The following is a 15,334-nucleotide window of genomic DNA, read 5'->3' on the forward strand; positions in this document are numbered from 1 at the left end:
ACACATACATTCTTGGGCTGATAATGAGTTCTTAGTAACTTCTAAACCCTTAAAAAGATGAGAACTCTAAATATCAGGAGAGAAAAATGGGACTCTGTGAGCCTCATAAATAAGTTTCATTGTTTTAAACATCAAGGCTCTCCCATATACTTCCTTTTAAGTGTTAAAAAGTTGGAGATTCAGAATATGGTCTTACACAAAAGACTGGAAGGGACTCCATTCAACAGCCTCTAATTCACTGTGATCCCCATCAGGTGAGGTAGCTCCTTGAGCATAAGTCCCCTTGGCTTTAAAGACAGAACCACTTTAGTGCCCAGTGATAGATCCAAACCCATCCTCAAACAAGGGTTCATCTCATCAGAGCTTTTAACATAAGCTCGACCTCCACCATGGTCATTGGCAGATGAAATTCTCTTTCTGTCAGGAGTAGAAAAATTCCCTTAACTAAGCCAACAGGCAACGGTCTAACGACTGGACTCATGAGGAAACTAGATGCCAGTCTCACGTGTCCTGCTCAGCAGACCCAGGGGACCCCAGGCACCTTTTTAATGGTGTTATGCTTGCTGCTGGTGCCGCCTCTGTCCGAGTGCTCGCTGTGTAGGATGTCCAAGGCTGTCTCCCTCTCTTTGAGTTTCAAGGCCTCAATTTCTGTCTTGAGTTCATTGAGTTGTTCTTGCAGATGCTTGCTCTTCTCCATGTACTCCACTCTGTGGCAAAAAGACACTGATCATGGCGGGGCAGACACTGAGCAGGGCAGAGAAGAGCCCTAACTTAAAGCTGTCCACAGTGGCAGCCAGGGAGCTGGGCTGTCCACTCACTGCTATGGATCCCTTTCCCCATCAGTACAGTTGGGATAGCAATCACAGGGCATCCTCTCAGGAAGAATAAAGGGTAGGAAGAAAACCTGTATAAACTTTCAGAGTGCTCTACAAATAACCCTGCCACAGGCTGCTTTTGGTTCTGTATGAAAAATCACACCACACAAGTCTCCTGAGCCACAGATACTCTTCTGTTCCCACCCTTCTTCGTAAAGCAGTAAACCGAGATCTCTGCCAGTAGCCACATCTTCCCTCCCACTTCTTCTGAAACCTTCAGAGAAGGATGGTAGGCGTTCACTCAGCCCACACCGGGAAGACATAGATCTCTGCTTTTACCTGAAGAGGCTCAAGTGTCTAACCACAAGACATGAACTACCTAATACTAATGTACAAATATTCTGAAGAATTATGGTAGCCAGTCCATGGGCTCTGCCAGCCTGTACAGAAAAAAGAGCCACAGGCTGAATGACTGTGTCACCTTCATTCACATGCTGCAGCCAACTCACCAATGCTTTAAGAGATGAAACCCTGGGAAGCGATTAGTTCATCAGCCCGTAATGGGACTTATATCCTTAAAAAAAAAAAAGGGAGGAAGAGGAGGAGGGAGAGGAGGGGGAAAAGACCCCACTGGCGAATACAAGCACACAGTGAGAAGTCGCCATCTATAAACCAGGAGGAACACTCTCTTTAACTCTGAGTTGACAATGCCTTGATCTTGAATTTCTAAGTCTCCATAACTATGAGAAGTACGTTTCTGTTGTTTGTAAGATTTCTAGCTTCGGTATTCCGTTATAATAGGCAAACACACTAAGATAGTAAGAAAATACAAACTATAAAAAACCAGGACCCAGAACAGGATGTGGCCCTACACTGATCACAAGCACATGAACATGTACATCTGGACAAGGAGAGAGCAATAGCTCTGGAGCACCTCCTAGCTGTTCTCTTAGTGTGAAGGGTCAAAGGGGGTGAGTCTGCTTCAGAATGGCTCACGCTGGCCTCAGAGCCACTCTGAGTACCACGGTGAGTAAGGGGTTTCAATCCTTGCTCTGTTTCTCCTTAGCTATGTGATGCTGGGTGAACTCAAACTGTGTCTAGTCTCTTTCACATAACTGAACACTAATGTTTTTGGGAGATTTCGCCTCCCTGCAGTCCTGGTCAGACTTATCTGCTATGTAGCTAAAGATAACCTTGAAATTCGGATGCTCCTACCTCTACTTCCTGAGTACTGGGATTACTGGTGTATTCCCCCACGCCTGACTTACACTGTTAGAGACTGAACCCAGGGCTTTGTGTATGTCAGACAAGCACTCTATGAACTAAGCTACATACCCAGTCCCTAATACCTGCCTTTGACGCCGGTGGGATGCTTGTTAATTAATTAGTGGGAGTGAGGCAAACACTAAAAAGCGTTGACACAGGTGTCGATCCATAGTGTCACGTGATCTCTGCCAGCTGTACACTATTAACCAGTTTACTTCTGGCTCAAGAAACCAGCGTGATCTTACTTAAGTTCTGTCTACAACAGGCTCCTCCCTCCATCTCTGCTGCACTTCTGCTGACCAAAAAGGGAAGGGAGGGACTTGACAGAAGCGGCATAGGATAACTGGTCTTCCCTGGCCCCTCGCTTTGCTCAGCTTGGGAGTTTTTTCTCTTTACCACTGTTCTAGACCATTGCTGAAGAAAGAACGTGACCAGAAGAAAACTGTAGTTTGGTACTGTGCGAACAACAGTCTAACTCAGGACTTTATACAACCCAGTCTTACTTTTCAGTCAAGGCTTGAAACATTATAAATTCTAGGCCACCATCTTAATCAAGTGTTAGTTTTATCCCGGGACCCTGACTGTTGCCTTGATCTGTTGCGTTTAATTTTTAATCAGCTATTGTTCTCCAGAGGGTGACAACAGAGCACACCTTTGCAGGGGTAATGACTGTGTCTCACTCACGACCATGACAGCCCCAAGCAGGCACAGAGGGTACATACTTCTCTTTCTCTATCTCCATGGAAAGTCGCTTCATGTCCGTGTCCTTGAAGTCGAATGACAAGCTGTCACCAATAATGTCGAAGCTCGGTATGTCAGGAGGCAGTGGTGCTGGGATTGGGTTCATGGGCTGTCAGTGAGAAAGCTCCTGTTAGGGTGTTTAAATTACACAGACAGAGCCCTCTACAGTCAACTCTGCCAGCTAAGTGGTCCCAAAGCAACCGCAATCAGACAAGTCACCCTTCTCTCCTCAAATCTCATCATTTCTATGGTTCCTTGAATCAAACACAGACTTTCCCTCAGCTTTTCATTTAGGAAACTCATTTACGCACTGGGTAGGAGTTGGAGACAGAAAAGACAGGCTTCCTGGCTATAAGCAGATCAAGTCTTGTTCAGGAAGCAGATGTGTTTGCAAACCCTCACAGTTAAATAAGGTGAACACGAGCCAGAGGAGGAGCAGAGGCTGAGGAGTGAAAGGGATCTGCTAGGGTCCTGCTTCCTGCAGATCAGTGAACGAGCCAAAGGAGAAGGGTGCCAGACAAGAGGCATGATGGTAGGCAGGGTAGAGGGGTCCAACAAAAAGCACTGGGCATCTGAAGTGCCCCTGTGGGACGGCTGGTAAGAGACTGGCTTTGGACCAGAAAGGCTTTGCTAGTATGGTAGAGGCTTAGATTCAGAACAGTGCTTGAAAGGTGCAATCAGCTGACTTGTTTTCAGGACCCTCTCACCCAGAACAAAAGGTCACCTAACCTACAGCCCCCACCTGCCTCTCTAGTGCCCTCATTATTTGTCCTGTTAAGTCAGACACAGTACTGCTCATTATCCCACATACTTAGCACATGACCTTTCTTTGCCTTCCTGCCGCTCTCCTCTCTCTTCCTCCTTCCCTGGTTTTCTGTGGAAAACTAGGAGTGTGCATGTTAGGTAAACACTCCACCACTAAGCTATATCCCCAGCCCTAGCCGCTCTGTTTCTTGTCGTTTGTGAGATGGGATCTCACCACATGGCCCAAGCTGGTGTCAAACTGGTGATAGCTTTCTGAGTGCCAGGACTGCAGGTACAGGACGTAACTCCCAGCAAGGTCTCCATTCCCCTTTCAAGTTCTCAACTCTTCCAGTCTCTTACCAAAGCCCCTGAGATCCCCCACCCTCTACCCTTGGCAGTTCTTCAGCATGATGTGCACAGTGCTGCACAGCCCTTTCCTCCGTCACCGCAGAGGACCCTCATGGTTATGCCTGTTTTCTTCCTATGTCTGCGAACCTCTTGTGGGCAGACTGTCTTTTTCATCCTTGGATCTTTTACCGAGTCTGGGACAGTGTTTGGAAAGGAACAGAGCCTCTCAACTTTTATTTATGGCAGTGAGGTCTAAGGTAGGATATATGGAGTGTGTCAAGTGTGCCCCTGAGCAGGGTATCTAGGTCCTACACACTGTTTTCAGGGCTGAATGCTGGGTAAATGAGTCTGGTCTGCGACACTTCATCAAGTTGGACAGTTAGAATTGAGGCAGGTCTATTTACCTTATACTTCAGAAAAAATCCCAGAAAGGAAGAACTCTAGCTGTTACCCTTTTAATGAGAGCAGAAACTGGCACACCCTCCTTGGCAGGTGTCACAACTATCCGACCTCACAGTCCTATGAGAACTGATTCTATGAAAACTGTCACATAGTGTGCAAAACTATGTGTTCAGGAATGTTCAGTGCATCTATAGGGACTGGCTAGCCGAGTTACAATCCACCCACGGAATGTGATCTGAGTAAGCAACTGGTGTGTCCTTCCCTGCAGCACATTGCTAAGGGAGAGTGCAAAATGAAGGGGGTTTGTGATGTTTGCTCTGACAGCTGTCTGTTTTAGACACATGTATTTCGGGTACACAGCCCAGGTGAGTGAGTGCTCAGACTGCCACAGTCTCAGCTGCCACCTGACTGTGACCATCTGAGAGATCATGAGGGAAGACATGAGCCTGATTAACATATCATGGCCAAGAGACAAATAATGGTGTTTGGGGTTATCTGTTACCCAGGGATAGAAAACAAGGACACGTGGCAATGGCAAACTCTAACTCAAACCCTGGGCTCTTAGGTCTCTACGTCCTAAATGCACCTGTGCCATTTGTGAATGTACCATGTGTACCAATGTACAGTGTGTTGTCATGTATACAACCATGCAGTATGCGTGTAACATATGTGTGAATGAGTTATGTGTCTGTGGTGTAAATATACTATATCCTTGCCTAGAATATTCCATCCTCTCTTCCCTGCTCCTCGGCAGAAGTCAGTCATGCCAAGCTTTTCTGCCTCCAAGGCTGGGCTGTCTGGGCACCTGTGCATATCTGTCAGGATAGAGATTTCCGGTTGATGATATTATATAAAGAGAAGAAAAGTGAGTGAAAACTGCAGAGTAGAATGTACAGAAGAAAAGAAGGGAGCAAGGTCTACTTATCTTGTGACTGCACTTAGTACATGGCATCCTACCTGTCCCAAAATGGAGGTTGACGGCTGGTTCTGGCACAACAGTAGTTCACTCTGAGGTCTGAGGTGTACACTCAGTCCCTTCACAGAACTACACTGTAGCATATAGTATATACCAACAACTGAAGATTACACTTAGCTAGGCAGTAGGGAGCTAGACAGCAAGTTCTCTTGAGGGTAGACTATAGCAGAGTCATAAACACTCGAAAGTTGAAAAGGGCCCTATGATCTGTTATCTAAGTACCAAGAGAGGTAATTGACTGGTCAGCCTAAGGCTAAATGACAGACCAAGAAGGTCCTATCCATGCCCTGAACTTGCTTTGTTGCCCAGAAGGCACTGTGAGGTAAACTAAAGGGTTGGATTGGAGGTTTAGGAAAGTTGCCAGACTAAATCAGCCAAAAGCTGCCAGACTGAGCCCAGGCTCACTGGATATGTGGGCTTGGTGGCGATTTCTAAGAGCTTCTGCTTGGCTCTTCGCTCTGCTTCTCGGGCTTCCTGCAAGTCTTGCTTTAACTGATCAGCCTCCTTGGCCCTGCAAAGAAAGAAAAAAAAAAAAGTCAGCTCCAAAGAAGGAGTCAGGGAGATGGCCTGGATTAACCCTGTACATGGCACTGAAAAAGGCAAACCAGGACATGGTGACGGGGACATACAGGAAGCCAGAACTTTTTTTTTTTTTTTTTTTTTGTTCTTTTTTTGAGCTGGGGACCGAACCCAGGGCCTTGTGCTTCCTAGGCAAGCACTCTAACCACTGAGCTAAATCCCCAACCCCCAGAACTTCTAAAGTAAGAACAGTATTCCTGAGAACCGATTATCCTAAAGGTAAAGCTAGACTGAAACGTGGGATCACTGGTGAAAAACAACCAAAGTGGCAGTTCTGCAAGTCAGCAACATGTAATAGTTTGTGCCTGTGGTGCCAGCTACCCCAGAGGCAGGGGAATCACTTAAGCCAAGGAATCAGAGGTCAACCGGGCAACACAGGCAGATGGCAATCTCAAAATAACAAAAATAACAAGTGTGGTATCCAATGCCTTTCACTCCAGCACTATAAGGTAGAGGCAGGCAGATCTCTGAGTTTGAGGGCAGACTGAGTCCAGGCCAGCCAGGGCTATAAAGTAACACTCTGTCTCAAAACAAACAACAACAAAACAGATGGAGAGGAGGAGGAGTGGGTAGGACCCAGAGGTCTGGCTGGGCAAAGAAGAATATCACAAGCCCTGCTCTACAGGTTAGGAGTAGCACAGAAAGCTTGCCCAGAGGTCTAGCCCTAGAAATGGGACCCATACACAGAAAGGGGCCTGGAGTGGGCAGGCATCAAGGAACCATATTCTCAGAGTGACATGCAAACAGTGGTGAGAAAAACTGTAGTGAATGTACCTTCGTAGTTAAGAGCCAAATTCAAGTGCTCTAAATCAACAGAGCCAGATGCCATGGGGAATATGCCAGTGTTTATCGGAAGGCTGCAGGACTAGAACAATTCAGAGCCTAGAATAGTCTAAAGAGTACAGACAACAGTTCTACCCTTCAACCTGGCTACAAGCTGCAGCAACCTGGTCAAAAAAACACAGCTTCCCTGCTCTCCTAACTGCCTAAAAACCACTGGGAAATGGGTACTTAGTTTCCCTTTGAAGTAAATAGTTGCCCCACTGATCTACATCAAAAGAGAAAAAAACCAAGGGTAGGCGGGTGGGTGTGCTTGCGTGCCTGTTATAATCCTCTACTGGCCCCACCTTAGTGGAGGTCTCTCACTAGGCATGTGCTCACTAATTCAATTAGACACGCTGGCTAGTGAGGCTTTCACTCTCAACTCCTGTGTTGAGGCTCAGGTTTAAGTGGGTGCTGGGGATACAAGTCCAGGTCTTCATACTTGTGCAGCAGGCACTTTGCTGAGTAGGCCATCTCCCTGCCCTCATCCTCCCCTTAAAAAATTATTTTATTATGTATAAAGGTATCTGCCTGCATATATGTCTGTGTACCATGAGCATACCTGGTGCCCATGGAGGCCAGAGAGGAGGTTACATCCCCGGGAACTGGAATTACATGGTTGTAAGTCACCGTGTGGCCAGTGCTCTTAACCTCTGAGCTGTCTCTCCAGGCCCTACCTCACCGTCACACACTGTTTGTTAATGTTGAAGAGCCTCTTCCTCTCTGGCTAGAAGCAGTCTATGAATAGGCTTAAACATGGTCCACGCAAACGTCACTATTAGAAGGACAGGTGTGTGCTGCAGAGGCATGACACAGAGATTCTCTGGAAACCTATATTCTATGCCCCACACCCCCCAGCTCCAATCCCACCAGCCTGTCAAGGAAGATGTCTTATAGTCCTGTTCCACAACAGACAAGTTTGAAGATGCTACAACCAGCTCCCGTAGGGTCAAAACCAGGCAAACAACCCTTTACCAAGTCCCAGTGCCCATGACAACCAACCATTCACCTCCTCTCTGACTCCTCAGCCATCTTCAACGCCAGCACTTCAGCCTCCAGCACCTTCTGCTCCATCAAGCGCTTCTCCTCCTCTGTCCGAATGGCTGTGGCCTTGATTCGCTGCATCTCTTGCTCAGCCTCTGCAGCCTTTTGAGCCAGAAGCTTGGCCTCCTCTTCTGTGATCTGAGCCTTTTCAGCCAACAGGTCAGCTGTTTCCTCAGACCGCATCTGAGAAGGCAAGTGTTTCAGACAGCATAGGCTCAGCGCCTAGCTCCATGTGGGGAGAGCAGTCGCAGACACTACACTTGCTTCTCTGGCCTCCTTGCACAGGCAACAAAACCTGGTTTTAAATCCCCAGCACCCATGTAAAACCTAAGTATGGTCTTTTTATTTATTTTTAGCATTTTAACTTTTATTTTTATGTATATAGGTATTTTGCCTGCATAAATGTTTGTGCACCTGTACATGCAGATGCAGTAACTTTTTTTTTTTTTTTTTTTTTCTTTTTTTTTTTTTTTTTTTTTTTTTTTGGAGCTGGGGACAACCCAGGGCCTTGCGCCCCCTAGGCAAGCGCCTACCACTGAGCTAAATCCCCAACCCCGCAGTAACTTTAGAAGCCAGAAGAGGCCATCGGATCTCCTGGGGCTGGAGTTACAGAAGGTGATGAGCTGCCATGTGGGTGCTGGGAATTGAATTTGGGTCTGATGGGAAGAGCAGCCTGTGCTCTTGAACTCTAAGTCCTCTCTCATGCAGCGAAGAGCCAGTCTTAACCTTCCTGTGATTCCCACTAAGACACTCCGGGTCTGTCTGACAACTATTCTGCAGGGCCCTGCAGGTCCCACCAAAAGGAAAAAGCATTTGTGTATAGAATGCACTGCAGCTAAAGGTATGCTTGTGAGGGAATATTCAACTTAAAACTCTGTCCTGACCCTGTAAGTCAGTGACTCAAAAGCAGGTCTGTAATGCCCACTGCCATGAAGATGTCTGGAGACCATTTTCTTGCAGTGCTAGAGAATCAAGGTAGGCTGGGCGTGGCAGGTGTGCCTTTTATCCAATCACTGTAAACGAGGCAGGGAGGATCAGGAGTTCAAGCTTATCCTTGGCTATATAATGAGTTCAAAGTCAAGTCTGGGACATCGGAAACCTGCCTCTTCCTACTCAGCCCTGGCCCCAAACGAAGACATAAAAATAAATAAAAACAGAGAGCCTTGGGCATGCTAGAGAAGAGCTCTGCCCCTGAGCCACATCCCAGCCCTAGGACATTTTTAAGGTTGGAGTGGTGCTGCTGGCAGCTAGTGGTAGAGACAGGGACTCCATATCCTTGAAGCAGAGGACGACTCCCAGATAATGGTTGGTGTTATTCCCCGAGAGTTGGTAGGGCCAAGGCCAAGGTCCCTGATTCAACGGTAACTCAGTTGCGAAAGTAGAGTTTGGCTACAAATGAACGGATCCTAAATTTTCTAAAAGGAGAAGGCATTGATGTTCTAAAAACGGAAATAGATTCATGACCCACAGGAGGCCTAAGACCACAAGTGCCCGTGTAGCCCAGGAGCCCTAACCCTCGGAAATCACCAGAGCTTCATTGGCCATCGTTGCTTCCTCTTTCATCTGCAGGAGCCTCCTCTCTAACTCATCTCTCGTGCGCTCGGCCTCCTCCCGCATCTGCTTCTCTCGAGCCAGCCGCTGCCGCTCCATCTAGGGGTAAAAGAACAGGTCGAGAACGGCCAGTTTCTGGAGCCTCTCTCTTCATTACCTTGGACCTTTCTTGTGTTCACTTTAGGCCATTCTTGTTGCCTGCTGCCCTCTGTCCTAAACTAACTGCAGAATTTAAAGCTGTACAAATAAATTCCAGTAGAAATACAAATAGCAAAATCCAAACTCAGTCACCATATGTAGAGAAAAGTGCACTCTTGCACAGGATATAACCTGCCCTTGCAATGCTCTGTTGTCTGGGAACCCTTGCATAGCTTTGTCCTGTGAGTGTCAGTTATTCTCCATACAGGTGCCTCCTCTGGAAAACAAGGGTCCAGAAGGGTCTCTCCTCTCTTCAGATGAGCCACACCTTGACTTTTCTAGTCCCTACAGTCCCTACACACGATTTCGTCCACAATGCCACCGTTTCTCCCTCTGCTTATAGAGAATGACAGTTCCCACACAGAATGTCCCAGCAGGAAGCTGCAGTGGCTTTGCACAGTCTTGTACAGCCCCATGTAGAGGCAACTCAGACAGGCAGGAACACAGACCCATCCTCAGGGAAACAGTACAAAGTCTCTACTGCCACCCCTAGCCTTCTGGATCACAGTGTTAATTGGGCCACTTGCCAAGCTTAATAAGAGGACCAAGACTAAAGACAGCACAGTTCCCTGTGACTCCAGGACACTGAGTTCAGAAAGCAGAAGCCAGAAGTGACCAATGTACTATTTTCTGCCTTAGATAACTAAATCATGTTTAATTACTCCTTTGTGCTTCAATCTCACCAAACTCTACTTCTACAAGGCTGCCCTTTCTAAATATGAAGCCCCTCAGCACATTTTAATTGAAAGAATGCAAAACAGACAAGCAATAAAGTTCTTTGATTTTCCTCTTGACCTCAGTGAACAGGTTGGCAACCTGTTCTTCAATTTCCACTAAAATACAATTTCCATTTCCATTCTCCTTTTGGGAAAAAAAAAAAAAAAAAAGGACCAGGCTGTCCCCAATTCCCAGCCTTGTACTTTTCATGAAGCCTTAACACTAATAATAAAGGACTTCCTGTTTTTAAAGCACGTTATGACTTAGAGGATTTTTGGGTGCAATCTGTCCTCTGGAAAGAGGCATCACTAGCTTCACTTGACAGATAGGGAAACTGAGTCATATACTAAATGACAGATGTAGCTGCAAGGTCACCAAGTTCTGTCAGGTGGCATTTGCACTATGCTCTGCTAGGGCTCAGGGGCCATCACTCTCCTTGATACCTTTAGAGTTTAATTTCTAAACTTTTCTCTACTTAAGAGTCAAGTCAATCTTCTTTTAAGATTTATTTATTATATATGAGTACACTGTAGCTATCTTCAGACACACCAGAAGAGGGCATCAGATCTCATTACAGATGGTTGTGAGCCACCATGTGGTTGCTGGGAATTGAACTCAGGACCTCGGGAAGTGCAGATAGGGGGCTGGGGATTTAGCTCAGTTGTAGAGCGCTCGCCTAGCAAGTGCAAGGCCCTGGGTTCGGTCCCCAGCTCCGGGAAAAAAAGAAAAAAAAAGAAGTGCAGACAGTGCTCTTAACCCTTGAGCCATCTCTCGGCCCCCAAGATCATGCTTCTTAAGTCATCACTACACCCCATGGTAGCTCAGTAGCACATTTTTGATCAACAGAACCTACACCATCACTCTTAAAGCACCCTAAGGAGCAAACTGATGGCCTACTCTCCCAGACAACAAACAGAGGGCAAGCTCACAGCTCACTGGCTCAAATTGGGCATTTCTCTATAAAGCCTGGGGCTTGGAGCCAGCCTCTCTGTGGCTCCCAAATCAGAGAATACCACACAGACTAATTATTACACCTCTGAGCACTCAAGTCCTGAGGGGGACCAAGCGCAGCTGCAGCTACTCTATCAAACAGTTCATCCCAAGCACAATTGATATTCGCAGCAGGAAGGCTCAAATCAGCTGTGGATGTCAGTGAGCAGAGAAGGCCTGAGAGCGGAACACAATGGTCCAGCTCGCCCAGTCTGCGGATAGGTGCTACAGCACCCCCTGTGGAGGGCCAGCCGTGTGTACCCAGGTTGACCCGCAGTGAAGACTGCAGCTGGGAGCCTAATTAGCATTCCACAGCACACACTGAAATGCTGCCCTGTATTCTATCACCATCTAATTAGAAAGGGCACTGACCTGGCAGAGGAGACCCACAATAAAGACAGCTAGACAGACAGAGACAAAACCACGCCTGACTCCCAGTCTATGATCACACTTGAAGTACAGAAATGTTCTTGGTTTTTTTAAAAAGATATGTTAAAATTAGAACTTAGTATGAATTTCCCTTAAACTTTTTATTATGTTTATTTATTTGTATATGTAAGTATGCATGTGGCAGTCAGAGGACAACTTGTAGAAGTCGGTTTTCTCCTTCTACCTCCCTCTGGGTATTAAACTCAGGTTGTCAGGTTTGGTAGCAAACCTTTACCCACTGAGCCATCTTAACAGCCCACATGCTTGTTTCTATAGCTGACATCCCACTATCCAGGCATTAGCAATGTAATAAGAGCAGGTACATCTATACCATAAGAGTCTAGCTGGAATGGGGTTGGGGATTTAGCTCAGTAGTAGAGCGTTTGCCTAGCAAGTGCAAGGCCCTGGGTTCGGTTCCCAGATCCGAAAAAAAAGAAAAGAAAGAGTCTAGCTGGCAACAGCCATCCCTTACCTTGTAGGCCAAGACCAACCAAAAGCAATATCAATTAAAGCAAGGTTTTAATTACTATTATTCATTATTGTCATGTGTATGAGAAAGCATGTGTGGTGCATGTCCTATGGCACAGGGGTGGATGTCAGGGGACAATTCTGTCGAGTCAATTCTTGTTCCATCTTTCGATTGCTTTCAGGTATCAAATGCACAATGCCAGGCTTGCCACCGTGTTTGCCCTAAAGTCATACCTGAGCTGGGCATGATGGCACATGTCAGTGATCCCTGAATTAGAGGCTGAGGCAAGAAAACTGTCTCGAGTTTGAGGCCTGACTAAATGCCAGAGTATACATGGCCAGTCAGAACTATATAGCAAGAATGTGTCCCACACAAACAAACTACAGACTGGAAAAAAATCTCAGTTAATAAAGCTCTTGCTAGGCAAACATGGGTTTGATCCCTAGCACCCAGGAAAAAGGCCATGCATGGCAGCATACTGGGGAGATAGAGACGGACAGAGGCCTAGGCTCGCTGGCTTAAATTTATCACTGAGTCCCTGGTCTACTGAGACACCCTGCCTCAAAAGACAAAGTAGATGGCTCTTGAGAAAAGATACCCCAGGCTGACCTGTGGTCTCCAAATCAAGGGCACATAGACACACATACACAAACCAAGTGAAACAAACAAGTGCACACAGACACACATACACAAACCAAGAGAAACAAACAAGTGCACATAGACACACATACACAAACCAAGTGAAACAAACAAGTGCACATAGACACACAGACACAAACCAAGTGAAACAAACAAGTGCACATAGACACACAGACACAAACCAAGTGAAACAAACAAGTGCACACAGACACACATACACAAACCAAGAGAGACAACCAAGACCTTCTCACCTGTTTTCTCGCCTTCTCTTCCCTGGCCTGGGCTTTCATCTGCTGAACTTCTAAAGAGTCAGCTTTCCTTCTCCTCATAAATAGGTCATGGTTCCCAATACACAGCTGAAGAATCTGTGGCCAAGGAAATAAAAACATATTAAGCATGTAAATTTACTTGGCTGCCTCCCAGCCCACAATGTCATAGCATCCTGGCTTTGTAAACCTGGGGAAGACCAAAAGTGGAATAAAACACAAAAGCCTTGCTGACGCTTCCAGTGCTCTCTGGAAACATGGACAAGTGCCTCAGGGAATCCAAGAGTAAGGATCTCAAGTGACCATTAGTCACCCACACACACACCACAGTCTCCTAAGCCAAGATATGGCAAGGCAAATCAAGAGGACAGAAAGACCAACCAAAAAGTTGGGTGGGGTCAAAGGCTATTCATGCGGAAAGAAATATTTGGGCCTTCTCCCTCATGTCAAAAGCTGATTCCAGTTTCAAAGGTAACTTTTATTTGAAGATAGAGTTTTGTTTTGTTTTTTTAATCTGAAAAAGGAAAGATTTCAAATAAAAAATAAATACAGAGGAACAAATGACAGAGGTTTTTAAAGTGTTGACAGGAAAGGTAAAATTTACTTGTTACGACATCATATAGAAGGAAGATGAACCTTACAAGGAAAGATGATAATAATTAATAAAGATGATAATAATTAATAAAGAAAACAACCAACCAACCCAAGAGGAAAATGGCCAAGACATGAGACAAGAATTTAAACAGGAAATTAGATTTAGTCAACAAATTATAGATTTAACTTCATTAGAAATTATAAAATGCAAATCAATATGGCAAGTGGAGGGCTGAGATACACCTCAGTGGTAGAATGTTTCTGAGCACGCGGAAAGCATAGAGTCTATCTCTATTCCCGCCCCCCCACACACCAAAAAAAAAAAAAAAAAAAGTTAACTTGTTAACTCTGTAGGTTAAACTAAAGAGAAAAGTATTTACCAGGTCAAATATCGTTTTACATCTCTTAGCAAGAGAAACTAGGGCCAGATAGATCCCTGGTAGAGAGGCTTTTTAAAAAAGGGCAAAATTACACACACACACACACACACACACACACACACACACACACACACACACACTCATTCAATTACTCAGAAAAGTTAATTCTGTCATGAAAACCAGGGTTTCAACTTACCAGCTTATTAACACGAAGCTTTGAGGAGTTAAATTTAAAGACATCAATTTTCTTATCCAGTGGTTTAATAGTAAACTGAAAGAAAAGAGTACAGTTTCTTGTGACACCAACTAGAAATCCACAAAAGTAGCAACCACACAGCCTCTGGTCCTAGCTTCTTGGTGCTAGGAATAAGGCCTGGATGAGTTAGAGGAGCACAGGGTACCAAGTTTGGGGCTGCAGAAGTTGATAACCTGACCACCTTGGGCAGCTGTGAGGAAAGGTCAGTGAGTCCTGCAGTTAGAACCCAGGATGGGCCTGCTCTGGAGGCCACCCTGCAAAGCTCCCTGGCTTCAGAAAGCTCACAGTCCAGTAGGACTTAATCCAACAATATACTCAATATATTAGTATGAGAACACCATATATTAGTGTCTCATTGGTAGGACATGTCACAAATATCCTACAGGTTTGGAGCACACCTAGTCCAAATGGGAGGTCTTAGAAGTATATGGCAGAATAGCAAAGATACGAAGGAGGGGCATTCTAGACAGGGCAAATACATAAATTCAGTCTCTAGCACTGAAAAGTAAAGGGGAGGGGAAGAGGAGGAGGAGGAGGAGGAGGAAGAAGAGGAAGAGGAGGAAGAGGAGGAGGAGACGGTGAGAGGGAAGGAGCAGGATGTTAACCTTATTAGCTTTTTAGTAATTGCAATGATACGGCAGGCTTAAACAGGAAGGCTGATGGGTGGTGAAGAATAAAAAAAGTCAGAGGGCTTAAAATTGATGTGACACGATATAGCAAGTTCCTGTAATTTCTGAACATGGTCAATGGTCAAAGATGTAAGGGAAGGAATAGTGTGAAGAAAAGGGGTTGCTGTAAAAGAGAAATACATAGTTTCTGAAATCAAGATGAAGAGCAAGTGACAATGTAGCAAGGGAAACTGAAACACAAACTCAGCGACTGCTACTCCAACCACTGAGGAGACCAGAATGATCCTCGACTCCAGGGATGTCCCTGGAAGGTGTCTCTAAGCAGCTGGATATGGTAACACATACCTGTCATACTAGTAGAAGGCAGAGGGAGGAAGATCACAAGTTCAAAGCCAGACTGTTCTATATAGACTTCCAGGCCAGCCAGGAATACATAGCAAGACTCACATCAAAAACAAAACGAAACAAGCTATCTAGAT

The 15,334-nt window shown here is 45.7% G+C and overlaps 1 protein-coding gene across 4 annotated transcripts in view; it reads right to left on the reverse strand.

Annotated features, from left to right (window-relative positions):
* The window catches only part of Nf2 (neurofibromin 2), an 82,688-nt gene that overhangs the window by 15,212 nt on the left and 52,142 nt on the right, over positions 1 to 15,334 (reverse strand). For 3 of the 4 annotated variants that reach the window (XM_032917006.1, XM_032917008.1, XM_032917007.1), the window contains 7 exons: positions 14,167 to 14,241; positions 12,982 to 13,095; positions 9,265 to 9,387; positions 7,703 to 7,920; positions 5,698 to 5,803; positions 2,804 to 2,931; positions 542 to 707 (listed from right to left, as the gene is read on the reverse strand). In XM_032917006.1, the coding sequence (XP_032772897.1) occupies positions 542 to 707; positions 2,804 to 2,931; positions 5,698 to 5,803; positions 7,703 to 7,920; positions 9,265 to 9,387; positions 12,982 to 13,095; positions 14,167 to 14,241 (930 nt within the window). Of the gene's footprint in view, positions 1 to 541; positions 708 to 2,803; positions 2,932 to 5,697; positions 5,804 to 7,702; positions 7,921 to 9,264; positions 9,388 to 12,574; positions 12,752 to 12,961; positions 13,096 to 14,166; positions 14,242 to 15,334 lie in introns of those variants that run through there. The other variant, XM_032917009.1, reaches the window with a different exon arrangement.

The sequence above is a fragment of the Rattus rattus genome, chromosome 11 (genome assembly GCF_011064425.1).
Source record: "Rattus rattus isolate New Zealand chromosome 11, Rrattus_CSIRO_v1, whole genome shotgun sequence".
Classification (NCBI taxonomy): Eukaryota; Metazoa; Chordata; class Mammalia; order Rodentia; family Muridae; genus Rattus; species Rattus rattus.